This window comes from Lethenteron reissneri, chromosome 60 (genome assembly GCF_015708825.2).
Source record: "Lethenteron reissneri isolate LAM-NWPU_2019-01 chromosome 60, ASM1570882v1, whole genome shotgun sequence".
Taxonomy (NCBI): domain Eukaryota; kingdom Metazoa; phylum Chordata; class Hyperoartia; order Petromyzontiformes; family Petromyzontidae; genus Lethenteron; species Lethenteron reissneri.
In genome coordinates, this window is record NC_083838.1 from 5,465,760 (window position 1) to 5,485,940 (window position 20,181).

The 20,181-nt window shown below is 49.6% G+C and overlaps 1 protein-coding gene across 2 annotated transcripts; it reads left to right on the forward strand.

Moving 5' to 3' along the window:
- The first annotated feature begins 3,186 nt into the window (after positions 1 to 3,186).
- On the forward strand, positions 3,187 to 15,314 carry LOC133357973 (anamorsin-like). Of its 2 annotated transcripts, none has more exons than XM_061576206.1 (9): positions 3,187 to 3,276; positions 4,695 to 4,887; positions 7,314 to 7,463; positions 8,607 to 8,683; positions 8,785 to 8,968; positions 10,325 to 10,401; positions 11,989 to 12,101; positions 13,361 to 13,439; positions 14,103 to 15,314. In XM_061576206.1, exons 2-9 carry the CDS (start codon positions 4,728 to 4,730, stop codon positions 14,214 to 14,216), a joined length of 954 nt encoding a protein of 317 aa, XP_061432190.1. In that variant the 5' UTR covers positions 3,187 to 3,276; positions 4,695 to 4,727; the 3' UTR covers positions 14,217 to 15,314. The 2 variants fall into 2 exon arrangements, with proteins under 2 accessions (XP_061432190.1, XP_061432191.1); XM_061576207.1 differs by having other exon boundaries at positions 8,785 to 8,947.
- The last annotated feature ends 4,867 nt before the right edge of the window (positions 15,315 to 20,181 follow it).

Here is a 20,181-nt window from a genome sequence, read left to right on the forward strand (position 1 = left end):
AAGGTATAAAAGCAGTGTTTTAGTTCAAGGGAGACGCACGAAGAGCCGTCATCTGGCAGATACTAAACTAGGATTTGTGTCACACGCAAGCTGCCCGGTTTGAGTTTGAAGTTTCCTTGATGAAAGAAAAACACATTTCGGCATCGGTCTGGCGCTCTGTCATATCTTTTTATTAATGTCATTGCAATGATTATTATTAAAACTGGAGATGACATGACGGCCAGTTTTTCGTTCTCATTCACGAAGCTTCAAGCCCATGTCCGGGACAGCCTGAAGCACACGACCTAAGACGCCTTTACAATAAATGGGATTTTGTCTTGGGGGTTGTATCCTCCTCAAAGCCCTACGGTGTGCTTGAATTTTACCTAATTTATGTGTACTGCTTATCCGAGTTTTGTCGTCAGTAAACCACACGGTTACATCTCTGTCTTTACGTGTGGCAATTACTTCTTGTGTCACCATTGCCCAGTCTCACTCCACTGCGAGTTGATGATGGTCTCTATGCACAATTCACAACACATTCCTGCGGAGGGAGCTGGTAGGAACGTTGGGTTGCTCGGTCAATGGCCTGCAGGGTCAACGGCGGCGTGGTGTATTCTGCAAATATGGCCGACTGTGAGGGCGGGCACAAGCCGGCGTGAGTAGGTTAAACGTTGAGTTTTATAAGGGCACCACGGGGTAACCAGCCCCTCCCCACCAAGCCCCATCCCTCCCCCCAGTCCCACCCTCCCCACCCAGCCCGACCCAGCCCCTCCCCACCCAACCCCTCCCCACCCCACCCAGCCCCTCCCTCCCCACCCAGCCCCTTCTTGCACACCCAGCCCCTTCTTGCACACCCAGCCTCTCCCTGCACGACGGACACAATAATCCCCTGTGGGCTGGTGTAACCAGGAGGTTCCTACCAGTATAACTCCCTTCTTGCCTGTAGCCACGCGTTCCACCACTGCACTCGACATGCCCCGAGCCTTAACCCTCCATCAATGATCATACCCCCCCCTCTCCCAGTCATGCCTTAGCTAGGCCTCGGAACGTTAAATTAGCCAATCCACAGCCATCAACAACAAGCGATCATTATATAATACCCTCGGTATTAGCACCATTGTTGTAGTGCAGGGCTATTGCGAAGAGGCGCTATGTTTCACACGTGGATATAGTATGGCAGTACAGAGTGATTTTGCATTGCCTAATCCCAATTAAGTATTTTTCTCATTTTGACCATGACATTTAGGGAACAATGAACCTCCACTGCTCAGTAAACGGCGCATATTTTACTGTTAATACAGCCGCAGTAATAAGCAGGGCGGCCTGGAGCAGGTTCTAACCACGGACCTCTGCCACAAGCGGCACACGCGCTATCGCTGGGCTGGGTCACCGCCCGCACAACATTCACGGTTCGAACCATTGAGCAATACCACGGCCATAACCTTTGCTATGCACCTTTTCGCGAGTCATGATCCTAAACCATCACCTAAGCCATGCCGCCATCCATCACCCCAGCCATCATCCCCCAAACATCACCCCAAGCCATGCCCCCATCCAAGCCCCAAACCACCCCAGCCATGCCCTCAACCATGCCCCCAAACCATCACCCCCAACCATGCCCCTATCCATGCCCCCAACCATGCCCAAAACCACCCCAGCCATGCCCCCCCATGCCCCCAACCATTACCCCAAGCCATGCCCCCAACCATCACCCCAAGCCATGCCCCAAACCATGCCCCCAAATCATGCCTCATCCATGCTCCCAAACATCGCCCCAACCATGCCCCCAACCATCACCCCCAACCATGCCCCCATCCATGCCCCCAACCATCACCCCATCCATGCCCCCAACCATCACCCCAAACCATCACCCCATCCATGCCCCCAACCATCACCCCAAACCATCACCCCATCCATGCCCCCAACCATCACCCCAAACCATCACCCCATCCATGCCCCCAACCATCACCCCAAGCCATGCCCCCAACCATCACCCCCAACCATGCCCCCATCCATGCTCCCAAACATGCCCCCAACCATCACCCCAACCATCACCCCAACCATCACCCCCAACCATCACCCCAAGCCATGCCCCCAACCATCACCCCAAACCATGCCCCCATCCATGCTCCCATGCATGCCCCCAACCATCACCCCAAACCATCACCCCAACCATCACCCCAAGCCATGCCCCCAACCATCACCCCAAACCATGCCCCCATCCATGCTCCCATGCATGCCCCCAACCATCACCCCAAACCATCACCCCAACCATCACCCCAAGCCATGCCTCCATCCATGCCCCCATGCATGCCCCCAACCATGCCCCAAACCACCCCATCCATGCCCCCAAACATCACCCCAGCCGCCTCCATCCATGCCCTTAAACCATCACCCCAGCCATGCTCTTAGTCATATGCCCTCAAAGCGTATAACTCCAGTCATGCCACAAGCCGGCAGACCTCTTCCCATTCCGGCGGACGTCTTCTAATCCCGGAAGATGTCTTCTAATCCCGGAAGACGTCTTTAACCCCGGAAGACGTCTTCTAATCCAGGAAGAGGTCTTCTAATTCCGGAAGACGTATTCTAATCCCGGAAGACGTCTTCTAATCCGGAAGATGTCTTCTAATCCCGGAAGATGGTCTTCTAATCCCGGAAGCGTCTTCTAAACCCGGAAGAAGTCTTCTAATCCCGGAAGAGGTCTTCTAATTCCCGGAAGAAGTCTTCTAATTCCGGAAGACGTATTCTAATCCCGGAAGAGGTCTTCTAATTCCGGAAGACGTCTTCTAATCCCGGAAGACGTCTCTAATCCGGAGACGTCTTCTAAACCCGGAAGACGTCTTCTAATCCCGGAAGAGGTCTTCTAATTCCGGAAGAAGTCTCTAATTCCGGAGACGTCTTCTAAACCCGGAAGACGTCTTCTAATTCCGGAAGCACGTCTTCTAATCCCGGAAGAAGTATTCTAATTCCGGAAGACGTCTTCTAATTCCGGAAGACGTCTCTAATCCCGGAAGAGTCTTCTAATCCCGGAAGAGGTCTTCTAATCCCGGAAGACGTCTTCAATTCCCGGAAGACGTCTTCTAATCCCGGAAGATATCTTCTAATCCCGGAAAACCTCTTCTAATTTCGGAAGACGTCCTTCTAATCCCGGAAGAAGTCTTCCAATTCCAGAAGACGTCTTCTAATTCCGGAAGACGTCTTCTAATTCCGGAAGACGTCTTCCATGTGACAGCGTCCAAGTTTATTCGAGAAGACGCCGGGCGACAGTGCACACGCGTTCCTACGTCCTGTGCGGTATGGACTCTTGTTTCGTCGCGTTTGTCTACGTGAACGTGTCCCTGGCCCTCCCCTAGGTCGACTCGACCTATAAAACATCGCCACTCGGGAGAGACAAAGGCGGCCGGGCGTGGTGCTGGCCACCCACAACACCCGCTCGCGTGTCGGCCTTCGTAGGTGCTGCCCGCTCACAGCACTTGATTAAAGGGATGATCTTTGTTTTTTATAATCAATAATAATATGGTGTTAACCATCGTGTGTGTGCTAACTCGCGTTGCCTAAGCCGAGCTGACGCATACTCCTAAACGTTGACGGTAACAAGCCGAGCCCGATAGAATGATGGCTTTAATCTAATTCTAGATTTGAAGCTTTCGTGACTGCAAGGATTCATATTTTTGGGTTTTTCGGTAAAGTCACGTAGGTAAAAAAATCAAATAAACGTAAAATAACTTAATCTAAGTTGTCTTGTGTTTGGTTCTTTCGGTAAAGTCACGTAGAAGGGAAGTAATGAAACAAAAATAAAACATAAAATAATTCTCACGACGTTTCTTCACCTGAGGACGGCTGCTTGCGTTGTGGCCGAAACGTCGTGAGAATTATTTTATTATGTTTTATTTTTATTATTTTATTACTTCCCTTCTACGTGACTTTACCGAAAGAACCAAGAAGATGAATCCTATGCAGTCACGAAAGCTTTAAATATAATTATTTTATTATGTTTTATTTTATTACTTACCTTCTACGTGACTTTACCGAAAGAACCAAGAAGATGAATCCTATGCAGTCACGAAAGCTTTAAATCGATATAGTCTAAGTTGTCTTTTGCTTGTTGTTGTTGTTTAACTTGCATCCCCCACTGGGATTTTTGCACAGCGTTGGTGCTTTTTTCTGGAGGACTTTGCAGTTTTTTTCTTGGATTTTTCTGTTAGCGCATAGTCACTTTAAGATGTTTTCTTGTTCATGTTTTTTGTTTGTTGCGGTTGCACCCGATTCAAGAGCCGAATGGCTCACAGGGCTATACCAAATAAATGAACTTGAACCTAAGACAGGGCTGGGAAACCTTTTTTCTGCCAAGGGCCATTTGGATATTTACGACATCATTCGCGGGGCCATACAAAATTATCAACTTAAAAATGTGCCCGTTATATTTGATCAAACATTTAATTCACTCACCCCCTAATGCGATGGCTGGAACTGCTTCTCTTTGGCGAGGCGTGTGATGTTAGCTGGTATTCGCAACTGCTTTTCCAGGTTTGCTCCTAGATTTGTTGAATTTCGAGTCCCGCCTGCGGTTGCCTTGGCAGGGCCACACCAAATGAATTCACGGGCCTTATACGGCCCAATGGGCCGGACCTCTTAACACGGCCTATCCGTAAGCCCTGACTCCCTACGTCGCTTTACCCCACGGCTGACCGCTCTGTTCATCCCCCGCTCAGGAGGCCTGCCCCACGCTCAGAAGACCCCCAGGCATGTCGCAGCGGTGGGCCGTGCGTGCCGGCGACCAGGCCCTGCTCTTGTGGGCCGCGCCCGTGCAGCCCGGGGCAGTGGCGGAGGCCGTCGAGGAGCTGCGGTCAGCGGTGGGGCCTCAGGGGGCCGTGGCCGTGGAGAACGTGGACATGCTGGCCCAGTGTGAGCAAGCCGACGCACGCCAGACCGGGGGGGTGTCCTTGTGCTGCGTATATCGAGACCAGGAGAAAGATTTCCACCCCCCAACCCAAACGCCGTGTAGCCTGGAAAAGCGGGTGGGCGATGTGGAACCATCGCCGCTTGGGAGACAACATTGGAGGCTGAGTCTACCTAGGGGAGACCCAGGACTGGTTCGGTTAATAGTCACCGGTGTTTGCCGTCAGCGGGAAACCAAACTCTAGTCGCCGGGTTCGTAGCGCAGCGTGATAACCACTACACTACCAGTTTAACACGTAGGCTTTCGCGACCAACAGATCTGGCTGTCGCCTGATGAAGCAAGTTGTAATTACTTGCGAAACGTCGTACTCAGATTCTAAATGTTGTGGCTTGGCTCTCCAACACACCGGTGTGTTGTACTCGTGACGAATTGGCACATTCTGTTTACGTGACAACCCTTACTATTTACGCAATCTAACCCAAAAAACCTCTATTATCCACTACACTACCACTTCCCATACGTATATACACTCACACGCATACACACATAGTACAATATCAAGGTGCTATCATGGCCAAAGGTGTTGATGCCACTAACCCTTCAAAAAGTGTTATACCGTCAGCCTGATCTCTACTGCACAGCTCATATGCTGCATTCAAGATCTGCCCTGACAGTTTCCCGTTACCTGGCCTTGGACTCGCATAGAGATCCATAGACTCACACCGAGACCTATAGATCTTCTTCTTGGTTCTTTCGGTAAAGTCACGTAGAAGGGAAGTAATAAAATAATAAAAATAAAACATAATAAAATAATTCTCACGACGTATCGGCTACAACGCAAGCAGCCGTCTTCAGGTGACCTGAAGACGTCTGCTTGCGTTGTAGCCGAAGACGGCTGCTTGCGTTGTAGCCGAAACGTCGTGAGAATTATTTTATTGTGTTTTATTTTTATTATTTTATTACTTCCCTTCTACGTGACTTTACCGAAAGAACCAAGAAGATGAATCCCTGCAGTCACGAAAGCTTTAAATATAAATATTTAAATATGTTTTATTATTATTTTATTACTTCCCTTCTACGTGACTTTACCGAAAGAACCAAGAAGATGAATCCCTGCAGTCACGAAAGCTTTAAATCGAAACCTATAGATCTGCTCTCCCACCATCTGCTCTTAGGCCTCCTCTTACTTACCCCCTTGGGGATTGTCTGTCACGGCAATTGGCCCTCATTTTCACAAATACACTCGAACACATACCCCACCACACACAGTATCGATAATAAACCCTTAGTAGAAAGTCTTAAAGACATGCATGCATTGGCCGTTTTAAATACAACTGTACGTACCCGCAAGTGAATGTAGTACTACATGTGGGGAAAAAGACACAAGCAACTGCAGACGTACTCTTTGTTATGAGAAATGAGCTGTTCGCCGGGTGAAGTCAATGATTTGACTGCAGATCACAAGCGTCTGATTGGTGCGAAACCAACCGCTTCTGGTGGGTCGCGGCGTTTGTGTGCGCGGTGGGGGACGGAGTCGCCAAAAAGAAACGAATTAATTACGTTTCGATTTAAAGCTTTCGTGACTGCAGGGATTCATCTTCTTGGTTCTTTCGGTAAAGTCACGTAGAAGGGAAATAATAAAACTAAAAACATGATAAAATAATTCTCACGACGTTTCGGCCACAACGCAAGCAGCCGTCCTCAGGTGAAGACCAGGTCTGTCGGGGAGACAGCGTCTGAATGAAGCAACTGCAGACATACTCTTTGTTATGACCTGAGGACGGCTGCTTGCGTTGTGGCCGAAACGTCGTGAGAATTGCTTTATTATGTTTTATTTTTATTATTTTATTATTTCCCTTCTACGTGACTTTACCGAAAGAACCAAGAAGATGAATTTCCTGCAGTCACGAAAGCTTTAAATCGAAAAATTCTGTGACAGTTGCGAGCTCGTAAAGCAGAGCTGCTGACGAGCCCTGGGCTGGCGGCAGAGGTCGCAACCGGGTACCCGATACCCGTACCCTACCCGATACCCGGCTACCCGTACCCGGCCGGGTACGGGTAGCCGTTTGCGACCCTGGTGCGGCCGGGTACGGGTTAGGCCGTGAGTCACTGGTGAGTTACCGTTTGTCACTCATTTCGGGTAGGGTACGAGTACGGGTATGGAACGGGTACCTATTTGCGACCCTGGTGTGGCCGGGTACGGGTAAGGAATCAAAACCCGTTCGCGCCCTCTGGCTGGCGGTGTCTCACGAAGCTTCGTTGTCTCCCTCTTGTCCCTGCGTAGCCGTTCCCTACCCGTACCCGGCCAGGTACGGGTACCCATTTGCGACCCTGGTGCGGCCGGGTACGGGTAAGGAATCAAAACCCGTTTGCGACCTCTGGCTGGCGGTGTCTCACGAAGCTCCGTTGTCTCCCTCTTGTCCCTGCGTAGCGGGACATGAGGCGTCGCGGTTTGACGTGGCACTGGCCGGGGTGCTGCCGGGCTCTGTGCTGGTGCACGGGGAGGAGACGCTGGCGGAACTGGCCAGGGTCCTCAAGCCTGGGGGGACGCTGCAGCTGGTGCAGCCGATAGCGACGCGCGGTAACGCACGCGCTGCCACGACCACTCGGGCACCGCCATCACCGCCACCCTCACCATTAAGGCATCGTTACCGGAAATGATTTTGACGCGCAGTAACGCACGCGCTGCCAAGACCACCCACCGCAACCATCACCGCCACCCTCACCATTAAGGCACCGTTACCAGAAATTATAGCAGCGTGCGGTAACGTACGTGCTGCCACGACCACTCACGCACCACAACCACCACCGGCACACTCACTGTTAAGGCATCGTTACCAGAAATGATTTCGACGCGCGGTAACGGACACGCTTCCACGACCATCCACGCACCACCACCACCCTCAGCACCACAACGTTGCAGCCATCATCATCACCACCATCCTCGTCATCACCGGTAAGCCATCATCACGAGCAACAACAACAACCACATTACATCTTAGTTCTTTCGGTAAAGTCACGTAGAAGGGAAATAATAAAATAATAAAAATCAAACATAATAAAATTTAATTCTCACGATGTTTCAGCCACAACACAAGCACTGTCTTTCCGACAGCTCTGTTTCTTCACCTGAGGACGGCTGCTTGTGTTGTGGTCGAAACGTCGTGAGAATTTTATTTTATTATGTTTTATTTTTATTATTTTATTATTTCCCTTCTACGTGACTTTACCGAAAGAACCAAGAAGATGAATCCCTGCAGTCACGAAAGCTTTAAATCGAAATTTAACTACATTACAGTTATACAGAGCCTTTCAGGATCAAGATCCCACAAATCACTTCGCAGTCTAATATGAATAATGTTATTAATTAGAAATAACAGTAAGTTACATAAATACATCAATCAAGAGAATCAAATAAGATAGATAAAAAGCTCCCCTTTCACCGACCCGTGCCGACATGCGTGGTGAAGTATGGCCAAACAATTCCTGTGACCGACACAGCTGGAGGAGGCCTTCTTCCAGCGCGAGAGTTGACATATTGTTGTAAAATTTCGATTTAAAACTTTTGTGACTGTAGGGATTCATCTTCTTGGTTCTTTCGGTAAAGTCCCGTAGAAGGGAAGTAATAAAATAATAAAAATAAAACATAATAAAATATATTGTTGTAAGCTACGCTGAGCGTCGCTCACTGTGTGGCCTGCACGGCCTTCCCCTCCATCCACAGATGGCGTGGCAGCCGTGCGGACTGCCACTCGGCTGGCCTCTGCTCTAAAGCTCGCGGGACTTGTGGACGTATCGGAGGTCAGTGCTTTCACTCCTCGCAGAGTCTCGGCTGACCATTCCCCATCTAAGACGTCCACTCACGGGGCCCGCGTCTCGCTGGGCGTGCGTCTCTTGCCCAGGTCGCCTCCGAGCCGCTGTCCGCCGAGGACGTGAAGGCGGCGATGGAGCTGCTGACCCCTGACCTCTCGGGGTCGCTGCTGCGGGGCCGTGTGACGGCGCGCAAGCCGCAGTTCGAGGTCGGTTCGAGTACTCAGCTCATGCTGGGCGCAGGAAAGCGCTCTGGTACGAACCCCGCGCCCATCGGTGAGACCTACACATTCATTCTTTGGTTCTTTCGGTAAAGTGACGTATAAAGATAAAATAATAAATTAAATTAAATACTAGCATACGACGTTTCGATTGCAACACAAGCAATCGTCATCAGGTATAAATTAAATAGAAACACAAATCTAGTATATTTCTATTTAAATTTCGATTTAAAGCTTTCGTGACTGCAGGGATTCATCTTCTTGGTTCTTTCGGTAAAGTCACGTAGAAGGGAAGTAATAAAATAATAAAAATAAAACATAATAAAATAATTCTCACGACGTTTCGGCCACAACGCAAGCAGCCGTCCTCAGGTGAAGAACAGGTCCGTCAAGTAGACAGAGTCTGAATGGCACGCTCCAGGCTTGGAGCGACTATTTATGCTGGTTTGGAGGAGCGAAGAGCGTCTTGACAAAATAATTTGCATATCAAGAGGAATTTAGCATATTTATGGGAAATGCAGATATGCGATTAGCACTACTTGTGAAATGCGTAGGAGGTTTGGCGAGGGGTTTAAAGTCATTATGCCCGTGCATTATTCAGGATTAGCAGCATTAGCAGCATCAAAGGGAGGGAGTAAGGTCAGAATTAATAAATCTAGTATACTTAGAAATGTAATGTAATACAACAGAGAGTCGGATAACATAAGTCAACACCCTCTCTGTTGTATTACATTTCTAAGTATACTAGATTTGTGTTTCTATTTAATTTATACCTGATGATGATTGCTTGTGTTGCAATCGAAACGTCGTATGCTAGTATTTAATTTAATTTATTATTTTATCTTTATACGTGACTTTACCGAAAGAACCAAAGAATAATTCCTGCAGTCACGAAAGCTCCAAATTAAGACCTACACATCCCAGGCTGGGGCCTCCTCAGTCGTATTTCTCCCACAGCGAGCCATATGACAAAGCGAGCGCATGCTGGCGGGCCACGTGATGTCGTAGTGTCGCGTGTAGAAACTTCATGACATCACGCGGAGTCGTAATGTCCGTGTATTAGTGACCACTAATCTGCATCTCTTGGGCTTCTTGGATTGATCTTTTCTCACTTTCATGTCCCAAACCTGAATGTCTTTGCAGCTTTCTCATCTCTTAGCTCTCGTTTTTTTTCATCACACGGTAATGCACCCCTTAATGTTTTTACTCGCATTGCTCAAATGGGATTATATATAGCATTCAACGCCCACTCACTGCAAAAACCTGGCAGGACGCTTTGTTGGGTAAACAAGTGAAATAATCATAATAATAACTGGGTCACGTGATTTTGTGAGTATGTGTGTTTTTGTGTGTGTGTGTGTCCATGTGTGTGACATGTCCGTGTGTGTGTGGTCTGTTGCCTGCTGTGAAGACAAGCCAAGCAAGGTCGACCCCAAGGCAGCAGCTGTGTGGGCCCTCTCTGCAAACGACATGGGCGACGATGAAATTGTAAGGCAGATACTGACGCGTAAATAGCGACTAAGATCCCCTGTGCACTGGCGTGAAGAATATTAACATAACACAATAAGTTGTACTCTTAGGTTATTTCGGTAAAGTCACGTAGGTAAAAAAATTTAATTAATAAAAGTAAAATAAACTAATTAAAAAATTCACGACGTTTCGGAAGCAACACAAGCCTCCGTCTTCAGGTGGAACCGTCACAGCCACGACAGCTGTATCAAGTGAATGAGAGATCACAAGAAATACTACCCCCCTCAACCATTATATATACGGGGTAGTATTTCTTGTGATCTCTCATTTACTTGATACAGCTGTCGTGGCTGTGACGGTTCCACCTGAAGACGGAGACTTGTGTTGCTTCCGAAACATCGTGAATTTTTTAATTTGTTTTATTTTACTTTTATTAATTTAAAATTTTTACCTACGTGACTTTACCGAAAAAACCTAAGAGTATGAATCCTTGCAGTCACGAAAGCTTCAAATCTAAAAACAATAAGTTATGTTAATCCTCTTCCTCGTGTGGCTGATGTTCATTGACAGCAACGGCCATAATTTGACATTGAGGAAGTTAATGAGTCAGATGATTACTTCAGGAGTAGCGGAAGTGGTCCATTGGTGTGATGGAGCCTCCGTCATAGTTGTGAATTTGGCATGAAGTCATTATATATTTTATGGTTCTGGGTGGTGACCATGGTCTCCGCACACTGACAGTAGATATTTGTATTTACTGTTTGTGCATCATCGTCGAGTATTTGCTGATACCATGGTTTGTGTACGGATGCGGTTCAGGCTTTTGTGGCCCCATGACCATCATGCAATTTCGAAGCCAGGGATCTTCCTCGTCAATTTTTTCACGTGGAGGCGTTTTCTAACTTTGTGACTTCCATTTGGCTTTACGAGCTTCATGTGAAGTGTCGAAGTCATGCTGGCAGGAGGTCACGGAGCAGACCCAGGTTTTATGGGTTAAAATGATTGGCAGGACACCACCTGTATGTACGCAAGTACGTTGAACTTCTTTCGCACCATACATAGCCAACCATGCTAATCGCAGGTGCGGGGGAAGGACAAAAAACCAAACACGAAAATAAGTTATAACCACCAGCCTCCTTCACAAGCCTCATCCAACACACTGTTCAGATTTACACCACTTACGTTGGCCATGCTTCTGTGTGTCCCGCACACAAGACAAATACAAAGATCCCCCCCATAGCCTTAACATACTCTTGGGGCAAGTGCTGTTAGCGAGCACCTATGAAGGCCGACACGGCACACGAGGGGGTGGGTGGCCAGCACCACATCTGGCCGCCTTTGTCTCCCCAGTGCTGATGTTTATACATCACACCAGATACTCATTAGATGCTGAGTCGACCTAGGAGGGGGGCCAGGACCGGTTAAGATAATCCTCACTAGAGTTGGCTGTGAGCAGGACTCGAACTCGGGATGCCGGGTTCGTAGCGCAGCGCGCTAACCACTGGGCCACCGCTCCTCACACGCACAGGCCACTCGCTGTTACACACGCGTGTTTGTCCCGTGCACTTCGCTGCGTCCTCATTACTCCGTGCGTCGCGCTCACAGGAGCTCATCGACTCAGATCAGCTGCTGGAGGAGGAGGATCTGAGGCGGCCGGATCCCTCGGAGCTCAAGGCGCCGAGCTGCGGGCCCGGCAAGAAGCGAGCCTGCAAGAACTGGTGACGCAAGCACGCGCGGGGAGGGTGAAGGGATGCACATTACATGGCTAATAAGCTGCAGTCTTATGAACAGAAGTACGTGTCTGCAGCCTTTTTGTCAACCCACTGCCGTGTGAATTGTTCCTGGCAATCTTCACCGGCAACACAAACAGCTCTGGGCAACTGTCGCAACTGGGTATGGCGATGGCAGAGGGCAATGGAGTTGTGTGGTGCAACGAATGTGACAATCGGCTGCGATCTGAGTAGAAGTTCCTATCCCATTCGCCCACTAGGGAGAGCAGCGATCAGATTTGTCCACACTCGGGCGGCTATATTTTTACGATGGGGAAGATCTTCTTGGTTTTTTCGGTAAAGTCACGTAGAATGGAAATAATAAAATAATAAAAATAAAACATAATAAAATAATATGCAAATTACTTTGTCAAGGCGCTCTTCCCCCTTCCATCCCAGTTTAAATAGACGCTCCAAGCCTGGGGTTTGTCATTCAGACTCTGTCTTCTCGACAGACCTGTTCTCCACCTGAGGACGGCTGCTTGCGTTGTGGCCGAAACGTCGTGAGAATTATTTTATTATGTTTTATTTGTATTATTTTATTATTTCCATTCTACGTGACTTTACCGAAAGAACCAAGAAGAGGAATCCCTGCAGTCACGAAAGCTTTAAATCGAAATTTAATGGGGAAGATGTTGCGGCAACTGTTGCCAGTGATGATTGCCGGCTGAAGATTCAATTGCCCCCCCCCCCCCCCCCGTGTACCGTGGAACTTAGTTAATCCAATGCCGACTGATCAATCCAAGCACGTTTTTTTTATTTTACCAGGTAAAGCCCACAGAGCTATTTGCTCTATTTCAGAAACGACCTGGCCACAAATGATAGCTCAACGAAGTGCCTTATCAAGTGGAAATGTATAGCAGCCATATACTCTAAAGCGCATGTTTCTAAATGTGGAGGGAAAAACCCGAGTACCCGGATAAAATCCACGTGACCAGGCGGAGAACACGCAAACTCCAAATATACAGGAGTCCGGCTTGGGATGAAACCCACGACCTCCTGCACACCAGGCGAGGGAGATAACATGTAGACTAGCGAGGAGGCTGTCGACCGTCGAATAAGTTTCGCCAAAGCTGTCGCGCACAATCTTGCCTTCCCGCGCATGTCACACCGTGAGCGTTCGCGCAAAGTCTTCGTGTCATTCTCGAATGTGACCACAAGCGCTGGCGCCGCTGTCTGCGTCCCCCCCCGTCCCCCGCAACCGACAGCTCGTGTGGCCTGGCTGAGGAGTTGGAGCAGGAGGCGACCAAACAGAAGCCGGCGCTGCCCAAGTCGTCCTGTGGCAGCGTACGTGAGCACCAACTGCTGGCATTTCCACACACGCGATGTGGCGCAATCACGTCTCGCACACACGCTGCGTTGCGCAGCCACGTCACACACACACACACTGCATCGCACGGTCACGTCACACACACACACTGCATCGCACAGTCACGTCACACACACACACACTGCATCGCACGGTCACGTCTCACACACACGCTGCGTTGCGCAGCCACGTCACACACACACACACACTGCATCGCACGGTCACGTCACGCATACACAGTGTCGTGCAGTCACATCACACAGCATTGAGCAGTCACGTCGCACACACACACTGCATCGTGCAGTCACGTCAGTCAAGTTACACATACAGTGTCGCGCAGTCACGTCACACAGCATAGTGCAATCACGTCACACACATTGTCGCGCGCTGGCAGCAGACACACACAACATCGCATGGGAATATCATGTTTGTGACCCAGGTTAAATCCTGGTCGCATTGTACTGTGACAGCGCACACGTACACACCGTCTTGTACGTTCACGTTACACACCCACGTACGCGCACCCACATACACACAGTTGCATCGCGACACCGAATTGCGACAAGCGGTTGAGTTGTGAGGGGGCGAATTGTCTCAATAATTTCCACCTCCCCCCCCCCCCCCCCTACGTGGGTGTGCAGTGCTACCTGGGCGATGCCTTCAGGTGTGCAGGCTGCCCCTACCTGGGCATGCCGCCCTTCAAGCCCGGAGAGAAGGTGTCACTCTCCACTCGCCAGCTCACACCGGACGTCTGACCCGTCTCCCAGGCTCGGTCACCAACCACTACATCTACCTTGCGACTGACTGCCTCACCCTCTCTCCGTCAAAGAAATATGTCAGCTGATTTGCTGCAGCGTCTTGAGAGCGTGGTTGATATTTAAACGCGATGAAATTCCAAATCGAATTTCATCAAGTCACAAAGAGATCCGTAGACTCACACAGAGACTCATAGAATTACGTAGAGGCTTGCATAGAGACCTATAGGCTCTTTGTCCCTAGTCAAGTCTGGGTTGAGCATTTTTTTTTCTCTCGCTGCGGACATCTTTAGGAGTTGCATTGGCTACTCAAAACTTCTCTCTTCTAAACTAAACTATTTTTATGTTACCAGAGTATTTGGCTGCGATACATTTCCACATGATAGGCCGCTTTGTTGAGCTATCATTTGTGGCTTCTGATAAAAAGCTATAAGGCTCAGTGGGCCTCACCTGGTAAAATAAAACAGTTTAGGTAAGCCCACTGAGCGATACAGCTCTTATTACAGGTAGGAACAACAGTTCCACACTGCCCACCAGGGATTATTTGTCTGTCGTGCATAGCCACGCCCTCGATTTGTATTTCATAGAGCGCTTCGGGTGGGCTCAGCACCACGTGACGCGCCGCCCCACTTAGCTTGCGCCGCGTGACACGGATCGCACGAATGCGCTGTCCAACCAAGTTCCTACCTGCCCACTCCGAAGGAACGTGTTTTAGACATGACCCAGCCACAAATTATAGCTTAACGAAGTTACTTATCACGTCCAAGTTTATCACAGCCAAACGCTGAATATGACCAACTCTTATCACATGTTCACCGATTTCGTCCAGCGTCTCGAAATGTGATCACGTTTGGACGCGAATATAATTGCACATTGTGTTGTTAGTGGACCCAGCCGTGTTTCCTACCCCAGCTCCCGGCTATGCACCGGAGTTCCCCAAATGCCGGTCCCCACGCAAACGCCTTGGAAAATATTTTCGAGTTCACCAGATCGGCGAATATTTCGAATGCAAGTTATTTCGTTACAAGGCCCGACGCTCGCTACATACTTTGCACGTGATGTAAAAAGTGCCGAATCAAATAAAATAGAAATCTTGAATGCGTGTGTTTGTGCATGTTTGTGGCTCATACGGGTGAGTGGTGAATTCTAGATTTGAAGTTTTCGTAACCGCAATGATCCTTACTCTTTGATTCTTTCGGTAAAGTCACGCAAGTGAAAACAATAAAATAAAAAATGAAAAAACTAAGTTAAATCACGACGTTTCGGGCGCAACACAAGCGTCCTTCATCAGGTGGAGACCACAGCGAAACCAATCTCTGAAGTATGCCAAAGAGATGGCTGTAACAAGGGATTACCCTATATAGCTGAGGGGGGCGGGCAGGGTGAGTGTGGGGCCAGGGAGAGCGGAAAGGATGTTCCTAGAGTTCGAACTAAAGCTGTGCTAGTACGTTGGCTGGGGGGGGGGGGGGGGGGGGCGGCAAATCTGCACGATCGAAACACTGCACGTCAAATTTCCGATTTATGGTAGTGTGCAAGGCTGGAGATGTGGGTATGAATATAAACTATAAGGCAGCTAAGGTTTAACTTGGTGGCGCAGTGACTGGTGTACTTGGCCACAAACCTGGCCCCCTGAGTTCGATTCCTGCTCAGGCCTAACGGCGGTGACGAATCTCTGAACTGGTCCTGGGCCTTCCCTAGATCGACTTGACCTTAAATGAGTAGCTGGTGAGACAAAGGCGGCCGGATACCGAGGTGGACCAACTTTGGTTGCCTCGTACCAACCCTCGCCTGTGTTAACTGAGGTGATGTAAGGTGGTTGCGAGTATAGTTCAGGTTAAGTTTGTGCGGAAGAGATGTGCGAAGGGGATGAAATGACAAACATAGAATTATGTTATATTCTTGGTTCTTTTGGTAAAGTCACGTGTTTATGTGAGGATTGCTTGTGTTGCAATCGAAACGTGAGAATTTTATTTATATTTTTTATTTTATTGATTTCCTTCTACGTGACTTTACCGAAAGAACCAAGAATATGAATCCCTGCAGTCACGAAAGCTTTAAATCAAAATAGAATTATGTTATTACGCTTTGCTACCCCAAAAAAATCTCCACGGAGTCGCGTTACGTTATTTCAGGATGATCCTGCCAAGTTTGTTTTTTGCAGTCGGGGGCGATGATTGCTATGAGTTGAATTCCCGTGCCCAATTATCGCCCCAATAGGATTCGAGAAGGGCTCTCAAGAGATGGTTCGGCTCTAAGGGACGTTGGAAATTCCTGGTTGTCTCATTTAACCCGCTGTCTGTAGCCGCTGTCAGCTCGCCTGTGATGAATTACACGTACAATCGTGCACTCCGCTAATAGATTCAGGTAGCGAGAAATGTTTTTTAAAATCATTATTTTAATAGAAGGCAATGACATACCTGTCAACCCATATGGGAGGGGGGGGGGGGTCAGACATTTGTGACGATGTGTGACGAGGGGGGGGGGTGAGAAATGTGACGTCACATCAAAATGCGCAACTTTAAATAAATATGGACAACACGTTCTACTTATCTTCTTGGTTCTTTCGGTAAAGTCACGTAGAATGGAAGTAATAAAAGGAAAAAAATGTATGCGAAATTAGTATTATTTAATTATTTCCCTTCTACGTGACTTTACCGAAAGAACTAAGAGTATTTACCGAAAGAACCAAGAAGATGAATCCCTGCAGTCACGAAAGCTTTAAAACGTTCTACTTAATTAAATCGACCTTTTAATAAATGTTTTCTCCTACAACATCAGAGTGCAGCGCCACATTAAATACGCACTACAATGACGATAGTTTAAAGAGATTTGAAGCATGTTTTATTTTTGGGGGGGGGGGCAGAGCTTTGTGACGTCATATTTGAGGGGGGGGGTCTGACTTATTGTGACGCCGTGTGACGAAGGCGGGGGGTCAAAAATCGTCCAAAAGCGCGTGACGTCATTTATGGACGGCCCCTTACCCCGTATTCTTGTACAGGGAAATTGACTTTTCAGGTCCATATGGCGCACAGCCGTTTCAAGACGGGCTAAAAAGTTGTCTATTTGTGTTTCTCCCTTGTGATGGGACTTTGCAGGATGAACGTTGAGATGTATAAGGGGCGCCGGGTGACCAATAAGGTCATGCATTTGTCTGTAAACACATTGTCCTGCGGAGGGAGCTGGTAGGAGCGTTGGGTTGCTCGGTCAATGGCCTGCAGGGTCAACGGCGGCGTGGTGTATTCCGCAAATATGCCCGACTGTGAGGGCGGGCACAAGCCGGCGTGAGTAGGTTAAACGTTGAGTTTTATAAGGGCACCACCGGGTGACCAGCCCCTCCCCACCCAGCCCCATCCTCCCCACCCAGCCCCTCCCCACCCAGCCCCCCCCCCCACCCAGCCCCTCCCCACCCAGCCCCACCCCCCACCCAGCCCCTCCCCACCCAGCCCCTCCCCACCCAGCCCCTCCCCCCCCCACCCAGCCCCTCCCCACCCAGCCCCACCCCCCACCCAGCCCCATCCTCCCCACCCAGCCCCTCCCTGCACGACGGACGGATACAATAATCCCCTGTGGGCTGGTGGAACCAGTGGGTTCCTACCACTGATAAGGAGTTGACAGCTAAGAATAAAGTCGTGAGAATTGTCTTTTATTATGTTTTATTTTAAATTTTATTATTTTATTATGTCCCTTCTACGTGACTTTACCGAAAGAACCAATAATAAGAAAAAGTTTAGCTGTTTCGCAACCACCTCGCCCCACGTGGTGCTCAGCTGTTGTTGAGTCTACCACTTCTCCGGAGGACGAAACACAAACGCAGTCTCTCTTATTGCTCGGTTTAACGCGTAGGCTTTCGCGACCAATATCCATAATAGTTTTTTTTGGCGGGGGGGGGGGGGGGTTAGATCGCGTAAGGGGCCGTCCATAAATGACGTCACGCGATTTTTAACGATTTTTGCGTCGGACCCCCCCTCAAATATGACGTCACAAAGCTCTGCCCCCCCTCCCTAGGTGCGTGACGTCATTTATGGACGGCCCCTTACTCGTCTTCGAAATAATTTTTTGTTGTCTATTGATCCAGCCCTGTCTACCTCTACCCCCTCGCAAGGATTCGCGATGAGAGACAGACTTTTGACTTTTTAAACAACTTTTATATTTCCGCCAGCAGCAACAGCACTGGAGGCGATTCCGATATGAAATACACAAAGTCACCAGCAACACAAATGAAAACGAACGCTACAAATCCACGCGCTGTGGCGCTAAATGCACCGCGCACAACACGAAAGAAAAGCCACGTGGTGGTGGTGATGGTTATGGTGGTCATCGCGCACGCCACGGTGACGAGCGAGCGCTTCAGAAGGTGAACACGAGGGTGCCGTCCACGCTGGTACAGAGAGGGGCTTGTCCGGCTCCGTTCGAAGAAGACGTGCACATGATAGAGAGCGAACAGGGCGAACCGGCGACGCGTCCGAGTTTACTGAACAAACCGAACGTATATGGGACTATCGTTTTTAATGGCAAAAGAACAGATACGAAACTAACATGAAAGCAAATGTATGTTAAGAGCTTCAAAAAGTCAAAAGTCTCCATTTGTTCGCCATCGTTGTCAACACACGCCTGGAATCTTCTCCAGGTGGTCTCCAGAGCCCGGAGGCACGTTTATTGTGGTTATTGTTTGCAAATTTTCAGAAGTGTTAACATTTTTTTTGAAGCACCCTGCATACACACACACAGCGTTGCAGTACACGAGGGCGTCCGCCATCTTGCTCAGGGAGAGGCCTCCATGGTTGCTATGGTAACGCGAAGTTTCCCCCTGAGCAAGATGGCCGTCAGTGCACACCGCGTGCTCGTTGTTGTCCCGTGTGGGGGGGAGGGGGGGCGGCGACGGGCATGCCGAACGCGTGTAGCAAATGTAATCGCGCGTCATCACCTGACTCACCCACAAAGACAAAGATCTCCCAGGTAGCCTTAGCAAATTGGGGGGGGGCAAGTGCCGTGAGGGAACAGCACCTATGAAGGCCGGCAACCACGCCCCCGGCCGCCTTTGTCTCCCCAGTGGCGACGTTTACACATCGCAACGGGTTACTTATTTGAGGCCGAGTCGACCTAGGGGAAGGGCCCTAGAACCGGTTCAGACGATCGTCACCGGGTGTTGGCTGTGAGCGGGAATCGAACCCGGTTTGGGCATAGCGCTAACCACAGCACCACCGCTCCCCCAACAACAACCGCCATTCGCCACGAAGTGGCGGTGACGTCACCACGACGCTTGTGCCAGGCCATGTGCACCTTGAGGCCACGTGAAGTGTCGAACGCCCGCTGGCAGGAGGTCACGGGGCAGACCCAGCAGGTGCCACGGGTCAACTGACTGAGATGACCGAGATGACTGGCTGATGCACCACCTGTGCCCCCTACTGTGCCAACTAGCTGTGCTTTAGCCACCCGGCGCTCCGCTCGTTGTTGAGCGTCGCTCCTCTGCCCTCCGTTGTTGCTGGAGGGCGACTGCCTCCAACTGCCCAGTAGCGTCCTTCACGAGCCTCCTCCACTGAGGCCGATCTTGACACCGCTGGTACCAATCATCGGCAAGTCCACTCAGCCCCACATCCTCCTGTACCACATCACTCCATCTCTTCTCTAGCCCGTGCCGTGCCCGTTTAGCCCCCTCGATCCGGCCGAACAAAAGCTGTGTAGGCATGCGGTGGCTGGGCATGCGGGCTACATGATCCAGCCAACGCAGCCTTGCCTGCCGTAGGAGCTCACCGATGGAACTTTGTCCAGATCTTTCAAGGATTTGTGAACTCCTCACACAATTCAGCCTGGTTAAACCCAGGATGGATCGTAGGCAGGCCAGCCTAAATGTTTCTAACCGGCGAAGATGTTCCATTAGGGGGGTCCACGTTTCGCAAGCGTAGGAAAGGGAGGGAATGACTGTGGCCGAGAAGACCTGGAGCTTCGTGCAGAGTGACAGACCAGG

Coding starts and splice junctions, on each gene's coding strand:
- LOC133357973 (XM_061576206.1), top strand. CDS start 4,728: ATGTCGCAGCGGTGGGCCGTGCGTGCCGGCGACCAGGCCCTGCTCTTG. Junction 10,402..11,988: donor ACATGGGCGACGATGAAATT/GTAAGGCAGATA, acceptor TCGCGCTCACAG/GAGCTCATCGACTCAGATCA. Junction 13,440..14,102: donor CCAAGTCGTCCTGTGGCAGC/GTACGTGAGCAC, acceptor GTGGGTGTGCAG/TGCTACCTGGGCGATGCCTT.